The sequence below is a fragment of the Melanotaenia boesemani genome, chromosome 5 (genome assembly GCF_017639745.1).
Source record: "Melanotaenia boesemani isolate fMelBoe1 chromosome 5, fMelBoe1.pri, whole genome shotgun sequence".
NCBI classification, from domain to species: Eukaryota; Metazoa; Chordata; class Actinopteri; order Atheriniformes; family Melanotaeniidae; genus Melanotaenia; species Melanotaenia boesemani.
The window spans coordinates 15,587,060-15,605,719 of record NC_055686.1 but is presented as its reverse complement, the minus strand read 5'-3'; the positions used below and the strand labels follow the sequence as shown (position 1 = coordinate 15,605,719).

Sequence of the window (18,660 nt, the reverse complement as noted above, 5' to 3'; positions counted from 1 at the left end):
CTGGGTACATGTAGCACATAAGCAACCCACAAATTGGGCTCTGATTAACCACCTGGGTGAGGGTGTATGTTGCTGAAAGACCTAAAAACCTCTGGTTACATTCTTAATTATAGGTCTAGGTCACACCCACGCTGTGTAGCAGCTACATTGTGTGTGTGAGAATAATTTGTATAAGTGAATTTAGCACTTTAGTCCTGAATTTGGTTCTTTAAACGAGAAAACCCAACATCATTTAGCTATTTGATCAACACCGACAAGTACAAAACTATTTTTACCTTTAAACAGACACATTTACTTGTTTGATTTCTTGTTCGAATTTCTTTGGGGCCTCTGAGTCTAGAAAATATTCCTTTTTTTTGCCAAAATATCTTGGCAAGTCAAACTGTCCTGATCTGTTGGCAGATAATTTTGCTTATTTTCATTAATCTACAATCCATTTTATTCTGTTTTGTTTCTTGTTTTTGATGGCTGAGGTTTTGCAGCGTATAACTCCTGCCAAAACTGTAAATGAGTGAAGTCTGAGCCAAATCTTCATCATGCAGTCTGTTTCAGACTGTTGTAAAATATATTTCATGTTACTGTAACGGTTGTGGCACTTTGTAAAAGGTCTGTTTGGGTAGTACGGTGGATAGACAGAGGTAAAATACAGTTAAATTGCTTTTAGGCTAAACATTTCACCAAAATTTAACAGATATTTCAACTTTTAGTCATAAACTGCCATAACAATTTTAAAAAGTCATTATTTTTTTAAAGATTTGCAGCATTTAATCACTGAATATGTCATAAGTTCATACTTTTTCCTGCTAGTGCTGGCCTAGTTTAATGCTGCTGTCTTATTCTGCAGACAAACCAGTGGGTGGTAAAGGTTAAAGGTGGTTGGTTCCCTCTTTTTTCCAACAGCTTCTTTGTTTCACAAAAATATGATCATGATAAATCTCCCACCAACTGCTCCTTTTATTTAGTTACAACTCACAGTAACAAGAATCAATATGAAGATACTGAACATATTTAAAACCCCTAAAATGCCATAACTGCTGAATTATTACATAGCTGGTAAAACACTGACAGGGTGAACAAACAGCATAAATCCGTGTCAATTCCATTTGTAGCAAAGACAATAAATCAGATTGAAAATGTTGAGCAAACACAATGTGAAGGGTGGACAGGAACACGACTGAGTCAACACTGAGATAAGGGTGTTTGTATGTTAGAGCTATAAGGAATAACAAGAAAAAAAAACTAAACTTTTCTAAGAGGAGAACAGTAGCTCTGAATGAATTTAAACCGACTACAGTCACACTTCAGCCAGCCCTCGGTCACGTCCCACTCATCTCTCTGAGTTGTGACATTTAAAGTGACGCGTGTCTGATAAAGTTAGGGTCAAACAGAGGAGCTCTAGTTTTAGCCCTTTGACCTTTTCTTTAGGAGAAAAGCTGCTGTTTCATAAACTGATGATATTCATACATGTTGTCGACTTCTCAGAGCTCAAGACGATTAATTAGAACCTACGGACGTGACAGAGGGGCGGCGGGATGGTGAAGCTGGTAAAATGTGAGCGAATTCTTGTCGGGACAAAAGCATCGTTGTGGTTTTAATTTGTGAATGCGGAAGTCCTCTGACGCTGTAGTGTCATAAAGTCATTTGCTGCTGGGTTGTCCCTTAATGTTAAAAAGTTCAACAAGGGGGCGGAATGGCGGGAAACTCATTAAGCCCGACTGAGTGTGTGTGTATGTGGATGACAAGCTCTTTGACAATGAATAAACTGACGAAAGGGATTACTTACATCAGTATCTACGTATGAACATGAATCACAGCCTACATGTGTGTAATTTTAAGACTTTGCAAAAAGTGATGCCCCCTCATGGACTCAAATTAATCCACTGACAAACCAACACACAAAGGAAATGTGTCAAAATACAAACTTGTCATATCTACTAGTTCATAGAACATCCTGGAGATTTCATCAGTCTCTCTTCTATGCCCCCCCCCCCCCCCCCCCCCCCCCCCCCCACTCATTCTGCCTTTCAGCCCCCAGAGCGGGAGCTCACTGTAGGGGTGAAGGAGAGCAGAGAGGCCCCTCTGTCTGCTGCTTTATTCTCTGTCTCATTAAAACAGTGAAGCTGTGTTCAAACCAGGGCTTAAGGGCAAAATGAAAGAGGAATGTGCATATGTGTGTGTTTGTCTGTAAGTCCTTATACTCACATAGCTTTGCTGCACAGAGTATCTGACATATTACGTCTGAGTCGTTATAATATCGTTACTTTTTCAGGTTTAAATGATCTGTTAGCACGTCTTACTGTACCGTGGAAGTGCTTCTTTTAAAATATCCATCAGCTTTTAATCTTGTATCAGCTACTTTCTTTTTATTATCACTGTTCTGCTGTTTCCTTTCTTCTCTCCTTTAGTCCTGCTTTTTCATTGTTTATGCTGTGCAGTTTTAAAGTTTGCTGCCTCAGCAGTCCACACATAGCAGTGAGTTGAAACTTTCCCTTTTTAACACATGCACACACAACCACGTTTGCACGCACATAGATGGTGTTCTTAAATTAAGGTCTAGTCAGAACTGCTAAAACTGCTTGTGTGGTGAGAGTAGAGATGAAAAGAAATGTCAAATGAAACCTCGCAGAGTGTAATGCAGAATCAGGGTATTATCACAGCAAGTTACTGTCTGTGTATTTATGTGCAAATTATCATGTCTTCCCTTGCTTTACAACGTCTTTAAAGGCTTTATTAGCTGCGTAATTGCTCACAGGCTTTACAATGTAGACCAATTAGTAAACGTGTGTGTGTGTTTTTGCCTATATGCTGACTAAGCTTTACTATTAATGTGTGGAAACCCCTCTGAAGGTCAGGATTTCAAAGTGTGTGTTTTAAGGATGTGATCAGCATTTTTTTTTACTGCCCTCTTTCTTCCATTCACCCTTCAGTTACTGTATTATCACAGAGCTGCCATCATCACCGTCTTCCTGAGCTGGGGCCCGGGCCCAACAGCTGCTGCTGAGGAAGCTCAGAGCTGGGCGGGAATTCTTTGCAGGAGGAGGTCCCAGGGAGGAGGAAGAAGAGAAGGAGGAGGCGGTTGAGGGCAGAGGAGCCACAGTGGCCCTGACCTTGCTGTTGGAGCCCAGTTGGCGACCCTGTTTTTGTAGCTGAACGGAAACAACACACACATGCTGTGAGTTTAGGCTTGATGGAATTAAAGCAATAACATTTAAATTGGCTTAATAATGCAGTCATTAAGAGAATGGCTTTTTTTGTACACTTGATTCAAAAGAGCAGCAAGAGATGGAGAAGATAGATGTTATTTAAACAAGGGGGGGAAGAGGTTCAGCAGGGTGTAAAAGAAAACCAATACAAGAGTGGAAAAGAGGAAGGACACAAGAAAAAAAGGAATAAAAACAACCCATGTTATGATCAGATGTCAGAATTAAACTAAAGAGCAGGATAAAACAAGAAGAGCAATGAACATTTTCTTTGTTTTTAACTAAAGTGTGCTATTTGCATGCCAGCAGCCTTATCAGCCCTGATGAGTCACACAGCCAACTGCTACACATTTAGCCTCGGGGAGGCTCAGCTCAGGTAGTGGAACAATATAAATAGATTAAATGCAAGTTCTTAGGTGAGATATTGTTTCATAAACTGGTCATATTTGAACAAGTGATAACTTACAGTCTGACTTAATTACAGTATGACAGTTTGAGTCATACTGAAAGCCTTCAGATCTTTGCATCCACATCAACTTCATGAAAGTCCAGTTAAATATTCCCAAAGAAACCCACTGGAATAGAATTTTTGTTATTTTTTTTCATGGAACAAATACTATTAAATTCTAGCTTGACTCTTTTTACAGGAGAAACATTTTCTTTACAGTGATGCAGAGTATCAGCTAGCACTGCAGCACTGGTCTGTCAGTGTGTTTAATCAGCATGCATGACTCATTATAAAGATACTAAAATGAAACAGCAGAATGACTCAAAACATTATCTGTTGTGGCATTAAACACACAGATAGGGTGTGACTCAATGCCACTTCTTATTTGAACATTTTAGTTTTGGGTTTCCATAAAGCTACAGTACGGATTTCAGATGGATCTTTCTTTACAGTCATGGTGGGCTTTATGTTTATTTAGCATTTAAAGATTTTTTATAATTTACCCTTCTGTATTTTTGACAGCTTCAACTTGTAATAACTTTTTAAAGAGTCATTTTCTCACTGAAAACAAACATGATAAGATGATCCAATACAAGCGATTGTTATAGAGTACCACCCTTGTCATAACAATGGCCCAGTCCGAATTCAAACCGATGGTCCTATCTTTTTATTATTCAGAGGAAGTCCTCTTTTCTTCTGGAGAACAAGAAGTATTTAGATAGCTAGATGACCACTACGCCTTAAGATCCCCACTTCAAAACAAAGTTAGGGCCAAGGGAAGGAATTGGAATTGATAACATATACGATCAGACAGTTTGCTGCTAGTTGATAAACGTCTGTGATGGTTTAATTTGAGTGTGTGTGACTTCAAAGTTCCAAACATATTTCTGTGTTTTCTTTTCACAAATGCACTTTAACACATAAATTGGTTGTGTTGGTTTCGTTGGCAGGGCTCTATTTTTTTTTTATAGGAGGGAAATAACCTGAATTTATTTAATCATATGTTTCTTTAAACTGTTTTCATTGATGTCTGTTAAGGTTTTCATTTATCCTTGTCATGGTATTAAATGTTGCTGAGTCTAGTGAACTGGACTGGGTTTAGTTTCTTGAAGATGTTTAGCTCTCATCCAGAGGAGACTCTTCAGTTCGGATGGAAATAGCGAGAGATTTCACTTAAGTAGCCTGAAAAACTATTGATGTTTTAGAGTCTACAACCATCACTGTGTTATGACTCAGCTGTAGTCATCTACTGTGTGTCAAAGCAGATAAACCTTCACTTAACAAAGGAGGAGTACTGAGACATCACCTCTCCCAGACCTACAATGGCATCCTTTCAGCTACCCCCCCTGGAGATTTTATTGAGGTTTTTAATGAAAATGCCAAACAACAGCAGCTAGATTCTCTTAGCATTTTCCTCTCCAGCAAGGAACAAAATAAATTACTAACCAGCCTCGTTCTTACAGCCTGGAACCACCGCAACACTTTTTACATTTACACATTTATTCAGTTAAAATTTCACTCAGCTGCACTTTGTTTATTTTTAATGGGCTAACCAATCAATTGAAAGCTGTAACTACAACGTCCAGCAGGATCAACGTTAATTCTAGTTATAATCAGGGTGAGAAATAAAAGGAATTTTAGGTTTCTGTAAACCCTTAAAAAACAGCTTTGAGTTCTTTACAGAGTCAAAATCAAACTTCTATTTACAGGCTTATTTTTTGCACAATTTCAAATAGCTTCAGTCGTAGCTTTGACTATTTTTTAATATCCCACAATAAACACTAAAAGGTCAAAAATCTGTGTTTTACACTGGACCCTAAAACAACTGTTTAGCTGATATTTTACAGCACGGTAATCCTGTAATCTTGGCTAAAGTACTCTGATGTGCATAAAAAACTACAACAACAAAAAGCTGTGTACAGCTGATGATCTGACTCCAGAAGACACTATGAAACAACTGTTGCATCTGAAGAGTTTCCTTCCCACTTCTCACAGAGAACTAGTGTCTTCAAACAGTGTTGAGAAAGTTATGAGATGATTGTCCCACGTGTTTCTCCATGCACTGCATGCTGCCATCTAGTGAGAATATAAGGAAGTGAAATGTTTGGAGGAAGTTGCTTCAGTAAAAAACATAACTACAATCTTCACAGCTTTAAAAATGAAACCGCCCGGTTATGCTGTCAAACATTCTCTCAAGCCAACGCCTCCATTTCAAGATTCAAGATCTGTTTATTGTTATTTCACACAGTAATGTTCCAAGAATGCACCAGCTTCTCTCGGTGCAATGAATAAAAAAATAAAATAATTTAAGGAAGACAGAATGATAAACTACATGCTACTTTAAATGACATTCTTTGTAATTATTCACACTAGGCTCACTGCTAGGTAGGATGAGTGTGTGTGTGTACACCTAACAAAGTGGTGCAGTCATGAGGAGGTGTGTGTAGATGGAGTGGATTTATGTTACGATCTCTATGAGCACCAGACAGCGACACTGTTGTTGTGTTTACCTGTCGTGGCTGTCGGCTGGCTGTGTTTCTGGGGCTCTGTAGAGTCTGAGGATGCTCTCTGTGTGCAGCTGCTGACTGAAGTCTGAAGCCATAAACAGCATTTTAATATTAATCATAGTCATCCTTACCTGCTTTATGACAACCAATCAAACTGTGTGTGTTAGTATTTGTATCAATTTGTATTAATCTTACATCTAATTTTATCCTGGTCATGATCTTTGTTGGGGTATTGTCTTACACTATCTACCTGTGCATCCTTCACGTCTGTCAGTAAACTGAATATTATTATCTAAAATTATCACAAGGCATACATGACCGAGTCTTGTTTTCTGACATGGCTCCTGTTGCTGCTGACCTGTATGGGTACCGTGGCTGTGAGCGCAGGCCTCTGTGCCTGAGGTGCTGGTACAGGTTACTGCTCAGTGAGAGCGGGTTCAACACAAACTCCTCACTGAGCTGAGCAAGACAACCCTGACACAGACAGAAAACACAGGACACTCAGGTAAACAAGCATCATTTACATGCCATCAGATCATCACAATGTCCTGTAATAAATCTTGACCACATGACATATTAAGATAAACAAGGTCAAATTCTCATTTTTAAATATAGAAGACTGCTACATTTATGCATCCACAAGTAATTTGCACGTTTGAACTCTTGATGTCTTTGTCTAACTTGTGTAAAAATATCAAAGATGATCCGACCTGCACAGTCTGCAAGGCAGAAGGTGCTGGGTCCTGAGCTGAGACAGGCTGGGAGCAGGGCAGCAGCAACTCTCTGGAGACGACAGGCTTCAAGAGGAGGGAGAGGGATGGGGATGGCTGGAGGATATAGTGAGAATGCACACCTATGTTGTTTGCAAACAGAGAGGGCAGCATGAGTGCACAAACAAGACTGATAGATTGCCAGTATGACTTCGGTTGACTCTAACACACAGACCTGAGGCTGCAGATGCAGACCTTAGATCAGACTCCATCTGCAGCAGCAGTAACAAGTCACGACTCTTAAAAGCCAGAAAAGCAAATAAAATAATATTAGAAATGATTATCATTTGTTTTGCAGAGGAGAACACAGGAAAATGTTTACGTCAGCCAATCTGATAATTAAAAATTACTGCAAGTTTTCTTTTCACACACGATCTATATAAAGGTTGTTTTAAACATGTCTGTGGTCATGGCACAGATTATTATGAAACAGAACAAAAAATAAGCAGATAAAAAGTTAAGCAGCATGAATCCTTTAAAACGGAAACAGCCTTGTTAGCTTGTTCAAGTTTACTGTGACTTGTACTACCCTGTGGCTGTTTGATTAACAAAGGCCTGGGTATATTGCAAATATGGGATAACTGAGAAGATTCCCAAAAACTGAACCTTCTCAGCTCTAACATCAACACATAAAATGACATCTGTCTGTTTCTATTGCTAAAATCTACAGCGCAACCTCTAAATTTAACTGTCACAAGATAAGAAAATCAGTAAAGTTTTCACACCCTGAGTGTGTGGCAGAGAGCGTGGAACAAGCTGTGGTTGGTCTCCATCTCATCCCAGTCCAGACGCCAGCAGGTGGTGGGGCGGATGACCAGCGGCAGGCCATACAACACACTCTCACACACTCCGTCTGCACGTAGCAGCCTGCAACATACAAACACACACAGCCATGGCTCCCATAAGAATCCTGATAGACCGATGTTTCTACAATGGAATATAATAAAAAGACTTAATTACAGAAAACTTCTAAATGTTCTTTGTGTCAAAGAAAACCTGCTCTGCTCAGCAGACAGCAGTCAGTATGCAAGTACAGTGCATGACATCATGAGCAGAGGCACAGAGAATGACATCATCCCGGCCAAGGTGAACTTGGTAACAGTGTGACTGATATAAAAACTATGAGTCATTTGTTTGAAAAACAAACACAGCACAGTGATCTGTATCCTGAAAACAGACACACATTTACTCACTGACACACATTAGTTTCACCTGCCAGAAAATCCAAAACTAATGCAAATCTGGGTGACAATAAACCAACACAAATTATACCCAAGTGCCTTCTTTCTGTCAGACACCTACATGTGCCTGTGATGTTATACTGTGCGTGTTTGTGTATTTATGGAGAAATGACAAAGTAGTCATTCATAATAAAGATATATTCAAAACAGTGTCAAGAAAATGATTCATTCATATGAGACTCAAAAAGTGTACGAATTTGCAGCTTTAGTTCATAACTTAAACAACGGCACAGTTGGTACATCATTAGGTCGATTAGAAAAGACTAGATGATGAACTTTTCTCTGTAATGGAATAGCGGATGTACTGAAATAATTCAACAGACATAATAAAAGAGTGACAATATCTATAATGTTGTCATTTGATCTGTAAAAAAATGTACATTTTGGGCAGGTCAGACTTTTTCATGTTCTAAATGTGAAGATTTGGACATTACATGTGTGAGAAGTCATATTAATTACAATTACCTGGGAGCTTGTGAAGTAAATCAGTCAGGGTCTATGGCAGGGCTACGCAATTCAGTCCTACGAGGGTCGCAGTTCTGCAGGTTTTCAATATATCCCTGCTAAATGGATCCTTTAACGTTATGAACAATGAGTCATTAATTTGTGTGTTGGTGCAGAGAGACATTGATAACCTGCAAGACTTTTGCAAGGCCCTTCTAGAGCCGAACGGAGTAGCCCTGGTTGATGGGTTTTGTACTGTTTCTTTCAGTTTGACTCTTGAGCTATTCATCCTGTTTCTTGTGTCTCTTATGGTTTTTAAATTTCTAAACTACCTTCAACAGCATTCAGTTATCAAGTAAGTAAATAAAGTTTTATTTGCTCCTTTTCCTTATCTTCCCGAGTCTTTGTTTAGGTTCTAAGGTAACTATTTTCTCTCACACTATGACAGTATCAGCTGTACAGCTCTAAAGACAATAATCTATATTCTTTTGTGTTTGCTTTTCAGAGTGTGAGCTTGTGTGGTTGTTGGTCTCTGCGTTGGCCCTGTGATTGATCTAGGGTCTAGTCAGGGTCTACCCTGACTCACTTGAGGATGGATGGATAAATGGAACTAAAAAAAAAAAAAATCTTATTCTCTGAAGTCTGTACTAGTCTTTATTCAGACAGCCTTTTCCTTGTGCACCACTGAATTTGAATCTTCTAAATTTAAACCTATAAACAAGGGTGGGGAGTTTTTTCTGCTCATCTGTAGCTGTTTTGCTATATTTCAAACATCACAGCAGAACAAAGCTCGCTTTGATGCGACGAGAGAGTTTCATCTATGAAATATTTCACTACTCTAGTGTCAGAAAGAAGCCATTCATAGACAGAGGGATATTACTGGAAACATGCAACAGTACACAAACGGCACATGGCCTGCACACATCCTCCCTCCCAAAGTTTCAGCAGTCCAAAAAATGATGAAGGGTGGATGTGACACAAAAATAGTTTATTTCCTTTACATGCAGAAAAAGAAGTTAAACTTGTCCTCTGTCAGAGTTTCTTTTAACTGCTTTTGTCATAGATTTGTCATATTTTTGAAGAGTAATATCCATTTATCAAACATTTCAACACATATCAACTCATTCAAATCACATGAAAATATAGGTCAGTATTTATTAGCACAGTTTCTTACGTTTAACTTAGAAAATCTGTGATGTAGATTCATCACAAGTGAAAGAAAAGATCAGTTAAAGGCAGTGACTGCAGGCAGGGGTAAGTGTATCCTCATCTGCGGTACTTGGAGACACTCAAGGGTGTACATGAGAAACTAAAAAATGAGGAATAACTTGTTCTTTCTTTTAACGCTTTTGTCATAGATCTGACTTTAGTTTGTATTATGAGGCGAGTAGGTCCAGGTGGTCAGGATTACTACACACATGTGGAAATATACAGGTATGTACATTTAAAATAACTTTAAATCTTGAAAGTTAATTTAATCATAATATGAAATAGTGTATTTTTCAGTTCCAGACACCTGTGATTAAATGTTGGCTGATCTTGCAGATCCATTGTAATCTGTAAGTTAAAATGAATGTAATAAAAGATATAGAAAATAAAAGTTTAAAATGTTTTTACAGATCAAAATTTATAATAAAAATATAATAATATAGTAAAAACATATTAAGTTATTAAAATAGTTAAATATATATATATATTTAATAAAAATATGAATATTTTATATTTTATATATATAAAATTTATATAATAAAAAGTATATTTAAGAAAATAAAATATGTAAATAAAAAATAATGTAAATGTATAACTGATGCAAATTACTGAAACTGCTTATATTTCTTAATAAATTTCAGGGTATTCATAATATTTTATAAAAGGATCGTTAATAAAAATCTTGATAATGTACTTGTACTTTTTTACACTAAAATAAATTTTAAAGTTATTTATAAGTTTTATGCTGTTATTTTTACTGGCCTGAGATAAGATTGTGCTGTATGCGAACCCCCAACTAAAATATAAATTTACACCCCTGGTTTTAGGGGGTACTGAGCTGAAAAATATTCTTCAGGGGGTAAAATGTTAAACAAAGTTTGAGAACCAGTGGTTAGTGAAACAGTACAACTAGCTGTTTTTTTGGCTTCCACATCTGATGCTCACTTACTTGACTGCCTTCAGTTTCTGTGGTGTGGAGCTCTGATTGGCCGAGTCCTTAATGACAGGCAGGAAGTCTCTAATGCTCTCAGTCTTTACTCCAAGGTTGGGGGTCAGGGGTACCAGAGCGGGGCTAACCAGACGCTCCTGCATGTCACACTTCACACACACTGTACAAAGGTGCACATAATATAATCACATAAATACATTTCCTGCCTTTTTATGTCTAATTTCCAAGAAAAAATTAGACTTGTGTTTGTATAAGTGAGTCTAGCCTGGAATGGGATTATCAGAGGGGGTTGGTAGCAGAAGGTGGAGATGCTCTCTGTCTCCTCCTTGGTCTTGAAGCCATGCCTTTAATACAGTCTCCATGGCAAACACGCTGTTCTCCACCTGCTGGAGGTTGACCTCTGTGCCCAACATCAGAGCATCTGCAGATGTGTGCAAAGGGAAATCAGATCGTCGGAGAAGACTGTTACAGATCAAGTTAAGGTTTTTAAACCCATATCTGAACAACATACTGCTGAGACAAACATTTGTCACCACCAGATGGCAGCAATATTCAATAACACCAACAAATTCAGCAGCGCATGACCTCGGCGACCCACACAGACTTCTGAGCTTGTTGTCATTTGAAGGCTTCATGGTCTCTGCATAGTTTGAAAGTTATTTCAATTCTTTCTGGATGAGAGGAGCTTGAACTGATTTCATGAGGTCAAATTTCAGAAAACAGGAGATGCAGGGAAAAATTTGTTTTTGTGATGATTTACCCTCTTTTATTTATGTGCCTTTCCCTCGTCCCATAGGATAAAGCAAACTGCTATTTATTATTATGAGCTCTGGTTTTCTCTTTCTGTTCTCATCCCCTCATATCCATTTAGTTATTGCATTCTGGACACAAGACTTACAAAACCCCCCCTCGTCTCTCAGTACTTTTGCCTCCTGTTCAATAGTTAATGACCCATCAGGAGATGAGCAATGGGACTAGAGGGAGAACAGAGGATCATGAAGTTGACAGAAGGGAGGATAAGTTGGAGACAGAGCAGAGAAGATGGATGGATATTAGCTAGACTTTCCTTGCCAGGAAGAAATGAAGCAACTTTAAATTCCTACAGCAGACTAAAATATGTCATTGCTCGTTTCATATTTTTGTCAGATGTGGCTACAGTTCGGAAGATATTTTTGATTCTGGGCCAAAGCTTGCAGAAGTGTTTCATCTTGAAATAAGCAGCTCAGTATGAAGGGAAATAATTATATCCTCTGCTATATTTTGCTACTGGTCGCCTGTGGTGTGATCCCTGCCAGTTGAGGGCAGGAGGGTTGAAAGCTGAGAGAGAAAGAAGATTTAAAGCACAACGAAGTGTCTACTAATAACTTTTTTAGCTTTACAAGTTCTCCTTTTACATGTCAAGAAGCCATACTATGAAGTCAAAATGCTTTCAGATGTGTCACAAGTGACACTGCTCTAGCTCCTAACAATCAAAAACTCTTTTTGGGATCAGTTCCTGTACATCCTGTATACCAGTACAGAAAAGGGAAAGAAAAAGAAATGGTTAGAAAGATTTAGTATTATTCCACATTAATCTTCACATCTCCAAAAATCTAAATGTGGCAGAGAAGAATTAGATATGAGTTTACCAATATTACAAATATATGTAGAATTAAAGGTGAAGAAACAGCAAACCAAGACAGGATGGGTCCTTGTCTTTATGGAAAACGTAATAGAGATTCAAGAGAAAGATCCTCAAGAGGCAGCCATAGATGGAGGAAAGTAGGTTGGAGTAAATCGATCGCCATTCCCTTCGATAATGTTTGTCTGGGGAGCACAAATGGATGGAGAAGGAGGTGGATTAAATCCAGTGAAGGACAGAAGAGAGAAGGAATTAAGGGAGTTTGAACATACATACAGAGCAAGACCAGGCGGAAGAAACATCAGAGGCAGCTGAAGATAAGATGAGATAGAAAAGAGATGGATGGGGATGATGGATGATGGATGAAGGACCACACTGCCAGCAGTGCTTGCAAATAGACCACCAAGTGAAGCTGTATTTGTATGTTTCTGAGAATGTGTGATAAAGAGAAAATGATGAGCAAAACAGAGGTGTACTGCATTTCCAAGAGGCCTGAATGACTACATTACCAGAGGAGAGTAGGTGATAGTTAACCCCAATGAGAGTGCTGTGTGAGATGGTAAAGAGCTGAAATAATGAGGCAGTTTCTCTCTGGTGGGCTTATCTCCACTCATGAAGAAGAATGTGTTTACACTGTTAAATCCTTCTACAGATGGCCCCTTCTCGGTCTCAGCTGAGTTCATTAAGAGTGTGTTTACTACAGGTATACAAGATTTGGAAAAAATAATAAAAAAAAAGGAATCAATTATATTATTTCCCATCTGCATAGCACTTTCTCTCCTTGCAGTGTAACTGTTTCTGATCTGCCTGCTCTGGTTAGAGATTAGGAAACTATTTAATCATGAACCAGAGCTAGTCACCCATCCCCCTGATCTACAAGTCTAATTGTGCTCCTGCATCTTGTTAAAATATCCTTGTGGGAATATGTGTGTATTTGTGACATGCATGCTGAGGTAAGCATGGCTAGATGGCAGTCGAATCTCATTAAGTGTGTGTGTTTCTGGCATGAACCTATGTTCAAACTGTATTTTGTTAATTGAGGAGCAAAAGAGGCCGTAATAAAATTCATGGATAAAATACAAAACACAATATCACAAAATGGGGAAAAAAATAGCAAATAAAAAAAAAGTGATATGAACAACAAATGCAATCTAAAGCCACTGCTGGTTTGTATGTATGATACACACATACGCTCATAAAAGACACATTAAACCTGATGAACATGAGCAGATACATTTGGAAAGATTTCAGTCATGATTTGTGCCTATTTCCCTCAACACAGTCAGGCTGGTGAGCATTTTTAAAGGATGCTGGTTTATTTTTCACAGTCTGTCATTTTGTCACTTTCTGCACAACGGGGGGGGAGAAATGGAAATACTTTTTAAATGTCATATTTATTAGAAGTGACAGCCTCCCAAGGAGAATCCTATCTATCTGGCTTTGGACATCTAAAGCTCCTAAAATCCACCATATAAATATATTACAATAAATATGCACAGTGTATGGTCTGACAGAGTGAGTATGTACAGTACATAAATGCAAATATGTACATAAATAACAGAAGAAAGTAAATGACTACTAAATAACTACTAGTTGCTTTCTTTAAGAGATACTGTTCTTCCCTTCAGTCAGTAAGGGTTAAAACTCCACTCTCTCTGACCCTCATCCAGCAATGCTTCCTTTTATCTATGCATTAGGAGGAGTGCCTTGTCCTCAGGACCACTGACCAATTTAGCATCAGCTTGTGCATTTTAAGTAATGACACTAATACTTTACAAGTAGAGGAAGCTGAGCACTCTTCTCCAGCTCTGTTTTCACTCTCAGATAATCATCTCCTGATAGGGGTAATGGACATTGTGCCTAATGGTGGGGATCCTCCTAAAAGCTTCTAGTTTACATTTCTTAGTTCATCTAGGATGATAGCCTTTGGTGTTAGCAGGAGCACTAAGCACAGTTTTCAAAGAAGTTGACACAGGTTTGATCCTCGGCTGATGCACAGAAAAGAGTGGTTGAGGGGTGGTTTTATTGTCTCAGATTCTTACAAAATTGAATATTTATAACCATTTTAACACAATGGATTATTTTCATCTTTATTTTAACTTCTAATCTAATGTCTGTAGGTGTGGTTATAATAGCTTTGTCTTAACTAAGTTAACTAGCTTTCAGGTGTCATTGTATCACTAAAAATAAAGATGCCTTATTGTTTCCATATAGGCAATATAATATATTATGGTTCAAGTACACCAGGTATTATACGAATCTATTTGTTCTTGTGCTCATGTATCAAATTAACATGAAAGTGAGCTTTCACCCTCACGTGTCCCTCTGACACCAAGTTCACAACATGCTTATAAACATGAAGCAAGTGTTGATGAATGAGGAATTTCCCTCTGACATCAACATCTCTGTCATAAAGTGAGGCTGACAGCACACACTCTGTCTTCGCCCTGTCTGTGTGAACATCAATGATGAATAGCTCATTGATGTTGTTAGACGATGACAAATAGGACACTGATCATCTGGTCTGAAACATGGTCTCACAAGACCAGCGTCTGTGTGACATAATTGCCTCACAGTCTCTGCTGTCAAAGCCATACGGTCATAAGGACAATTAAGCAGATGCTTTAAAAGGATGTGAGGATGAAGGGAAAGAACACCTCTGTTATCTGAATGTCAAAGGACAGACAAAAGAAATGTGTCAGGGAAAGTTGAATAATGGGACATCTTTATTAGAGAGGGAGATATTCTCATGTGAAGCCTTGTTAGATTTTGGGTGGGGTATCAATGTTCTTACAAAAGATGCTTTTATGTATTTCCTGCTCTGAAATTTTTCTCTGAAAAACCACACTTTGTAGAAATGTGACACATGCTGGCGTTTCCTCCAGTGAACACATCTACTTTGTTGAGTGTGACCTAAAGTTTACAATGTATAATCTAAAATGTCAAAGTTTGATGCTCTAAAACATCACACCTGAGACTTGAGACATCTCATTTCTGGCCTCAGTAAATTAAGCTTTTAATATTCAAATCTAGTTTTTGACCACTTCTGAAGTAGGTTGAATTTTAACAACCTGAAAATGAGATGAGCTGCAAAATGCATGAAAATATTGTTTACTGATAGACTCTATTATGCATAAAAAGTTAAATAACTGTATATGGCAGACTAAATAAAGAAAAACCCTGCAAGCTTTACTTGTATAAATAGCCATTTGTTCATGATGATAACTCTGGTGCTACAAGGTTACATATGAGAAATGTAAACATCTGAATTTTTAGAAAAATCAGAAAAACAATGTCCACAATTGAATGATGCAAGTGCACTGACTTGATTCTGGAAAAAAAAAATGAAATAAAGGCAATGGTTAAATGGAGGAGAAGGACACGGAGGCCCAGAAGATGATAGCCGGCTGAATTCTTTGATGCACTAGAAACAAACATATCAAGGAGGCACATGAAAGAGAAGGAACAGAAACCAGAGAGGAGACGATGAGAAAAAACAGCTGCATGGTTTAAACATCGTTTACAACACTTAATTAGAAGTGCTGAATAAAAGCCAAATTCCAGGAGTCATCAGAAACAGGCTTTGTAAACTAAAATCAGTATCATACCTCAACAAATCATGATGCTTCTGACTGCAAAACATTCAACTTCTAATCTTGGGGTTGCTGAAGGCTAAAAAAGGATATGATTAACAGAGCAGGATGGCAGCTAGAGGATAGAGAGAAGAGTGTCTAACACAGTCGGGGTGTTTAATAACTGTGAACCTCTGCGAGGAACTTTTTTAGTTTCACTTGTATCTTCACATACTTTCAACATTCCTTTTACAAAACATCCTTTGTGCTGTTTGCTTTACAGAGTAACTAAAACGGTTTCTTTTGGCAACCAAAATGTGTATCTGCAAACCACAGCTGAAGTGATACAAAACATCTGTCACCACACCCTTTGTTTGAAGTGTGTTCGCCTAGATATGGTGCAGATGTGCATACAATATTTGTTTTCTTGCTATCAACTTGTGCAAACAGAAAATTAAAAAAGAACCAATTATTACAAGAAGATAAACTGATAGTTAATATGTTGGGACAGAATTTTTCTTATATAAAGAAAAGGTGTGTGTTTTAGTGGGTGCATGATGTAGAGCAGCAGAGGGACTAATGTGTTCCATATTCTGGTGTAAACAGATGCTGGTCTCCATCTGTGTGACCACCTGCTGTTCTGTTAATGCAGAGGTGTGAAGAGCCTGACCTTGGCACTGAGTGCATGTACATACAACATATAATTCAATTAATGACTGAAAAAAAAACCAGTTTTCATTTTGATTCTACCTGGTTTTCAGCCAAAATGATATGAGGGTGTGCTGCAAATGCTTTGCAGTAGTTGCAGTTATGTGAGTGCGCATACATCAGGAGGTCTGGGTGGAGTTTCCTCTGAACACCTCTCTGCTACCACACACCAAACTGAACACGCTGACTGTGATGGAAAATTTACCAAAAGAGAGAGACCGAGAGTAAGACAGAGGGACATAACGATCCTGTGTTGAATGAATGTGTCTGTGTGGTCGTAACAGTAGCTGAAAAGGAAAAGTCTGTTGAAAATTGGAAAACTGATTGCACAAAAATGTGGGAATGGTTTTCATTAAAATCCAGCAGGTGTTGACACAGGAGTTCTGAGTAATCTGAGCACATCAGACGTACCATGATTTTGTTTTTCTTTGAGAATTTTTAAAAAAACTAAAGCAAATGAAAATTAAATGTTGCTGCCTGGTTGGGAAGCTGCAGCAAGACAGTAACAAAAAGAAGCAATCAGTCCAACTCATGGGGTCATTAGGGGATGCACAATATTGTTTTTTTTGGCAGATTTGTCGATATTTTGCAACTCATTTGGCTGGAAACTGGTAATGATACCGATATACCAACCATGAAATACAAAGGAAGGTTGAGCATGCTACATGTCTGAAGCCTTATTTTGAAAATTTACTAAACCTTTTTTAGTTATTTAAAGATTTGGTAAACTCAGCATGCCTTTTTGTGGTTAGAATAGGACGATTCTATGAATCTTCAGATCTTCCTCTGAAGTAAGGGGATGTAGCTCAGTGGTAGAGCGCATGCTTTGCATGTATGAGGTCCTGGGTTGCATCTCCAGTCTTTGTTTATTAAAGAGTTCTACATTCTGAATCTCTGTGCCAACATACCAACCATGAAATACAAGGAAGGTTGAGCATGCTACAAACTGAAAATTTACCAAACATTTTGTAGTTATTCAAAAATTTGGTAAACTCATCATGCATTTGAGAGGTCAGAGGAGGATGATTCTATCTTCAGCTCCTTCCAATACTCAGCGGGGATGTAGCTCAGTGGTAGAGCGCATGCTTTGCATGTATGAGGTCCTGGGTTCGATCCCCAGCATCTCCAGCTCTTTGATATTTCCTTGAAAAGTAAAGAGTTACAACCCAAAAGGACTGTCTCTATACTGGTGCTTTGTACATTCAATGAAAACAAGGCACATTCTTACTTTGGAATGAACACCTTAAACTAGCTAATGGTCCTGCATGTTTCAGGCGTTTCCCTGTTCTGACACAACTGACTGAAATTATGCTTAATGACCCATTAATCTGAATCATGTATGTTGAAGCAGGACAGCATCTGAAACCTACAGCTAAATGACCCTTAAAAACTGGAATTGAAGAGGCCTGCCTTAAATTGATCTCACTAAAGAACACAGCCAGTGGGTCTTGAAAATGAGAAGACTATTGACTTGCTCTTTCTATTTCATGTCTGTACTGACTTTTCTTGCTTTAGATTGAGATTGTGTGACTAGCAATTCACACAGCCCTGACTCACCTGCAGCTTCCCAACACCTATGTCAGGATGCTGTTTGTGGACTTCAGCTCAGCATTTAAAACTGTTCTCCCAGATGTGCTGGCCCTGAAGCTACACAACCTGGGCCTGTTAGCATCACTCTGTACCATGGCTCATATCTAACAATGATGAGACCAACTACAGAAAAGAGGTCCAGAGTCTCATAAAATGGTGTTCCAAGATCAATCTGGTTCATCAATCATCAGTGCAAAAGGAGGTCATAGTAGATTACAGGATGTCCTGGAAGACTGAGCATGCTCCTCTCTGCATACATGTGACGGTGTGGTATGGCAGCTGCACAGCACAGGATAAGAGGTAGTTAGCCCAGGTGGTGAGGACAGCTCAAGTGATTGTGGGCCACCGTCTATCAGATCTGGACCCCATCTACACCGCCTGAGTCCAGAAGAACACCAGAT

At 38.5% G+C, this 18,660-nt stretch overlaps 1 protein-coding gene and 1 non-coding gene across 4 annotated transcripts in view; one reads left to right on the top strand and one right to left on the bottom strand.

Moving 5' to 3' along the window:
• Positions 1 to 2,551: 2,551 nt before the first annotated feature.
• LOC121639382 (meiosis 1 associated protein) overlaps positions 2,552 to 18,660 on the bottom strand; it is a 32,398-nt gene continuing 16,289 nt past the window's right edge. For 2 of the 3 annotated variants that reach the window (XM_041984572.1, XM_041984573.1), the window contains 8 exons: positions 11,034 to 11,189; positions 10,769 to 10,928; positions 7,651 to 7,792; positions 7,101 to 7,164; positions 6,866 to 7,008; positions 6,514 to 6,629; positions 6,159 to 6,240; positions 2,552 to 3,146 (listed from right to left, as the gene is read on the bottom strand). In XM_041984572.1, coding sequence (XP_041840506.1) covers positions 2,928 to 3,146; positions 6,159 to 6,240; positions 6,514 to 6,629; positions 6,866 to 7,008; positions 7,101 to 7,164; positions 7,651 to 7,792; positions 10,769 to 10,928; positions 11,034 to 11,189 — 1,082 coding nt within the window. In that variant the 3' untranslated portion in view covers positions 2,552 to 2,927. The remainder of the gene's footprint in view (positions 3,147 to 6,158; positions 6,241 to 6,513; positions 6,630 to 6,865; positions 7,009 to 7,100; positions 7,165 to 7,650; positions 7,793 to 10,768; positions 10,929 to 11,033; positions 11,190 to 18,660) is intronic. The other variant, XM_041984574.1, reaches the window with a different exon arrangement.
• On the top strand, positions 17,726 to 17,797 carry trnaa-ugc. Its single transcript has one exon. It is a non-coding gene; the product is annotated as a tRNA-Ala (tRNA).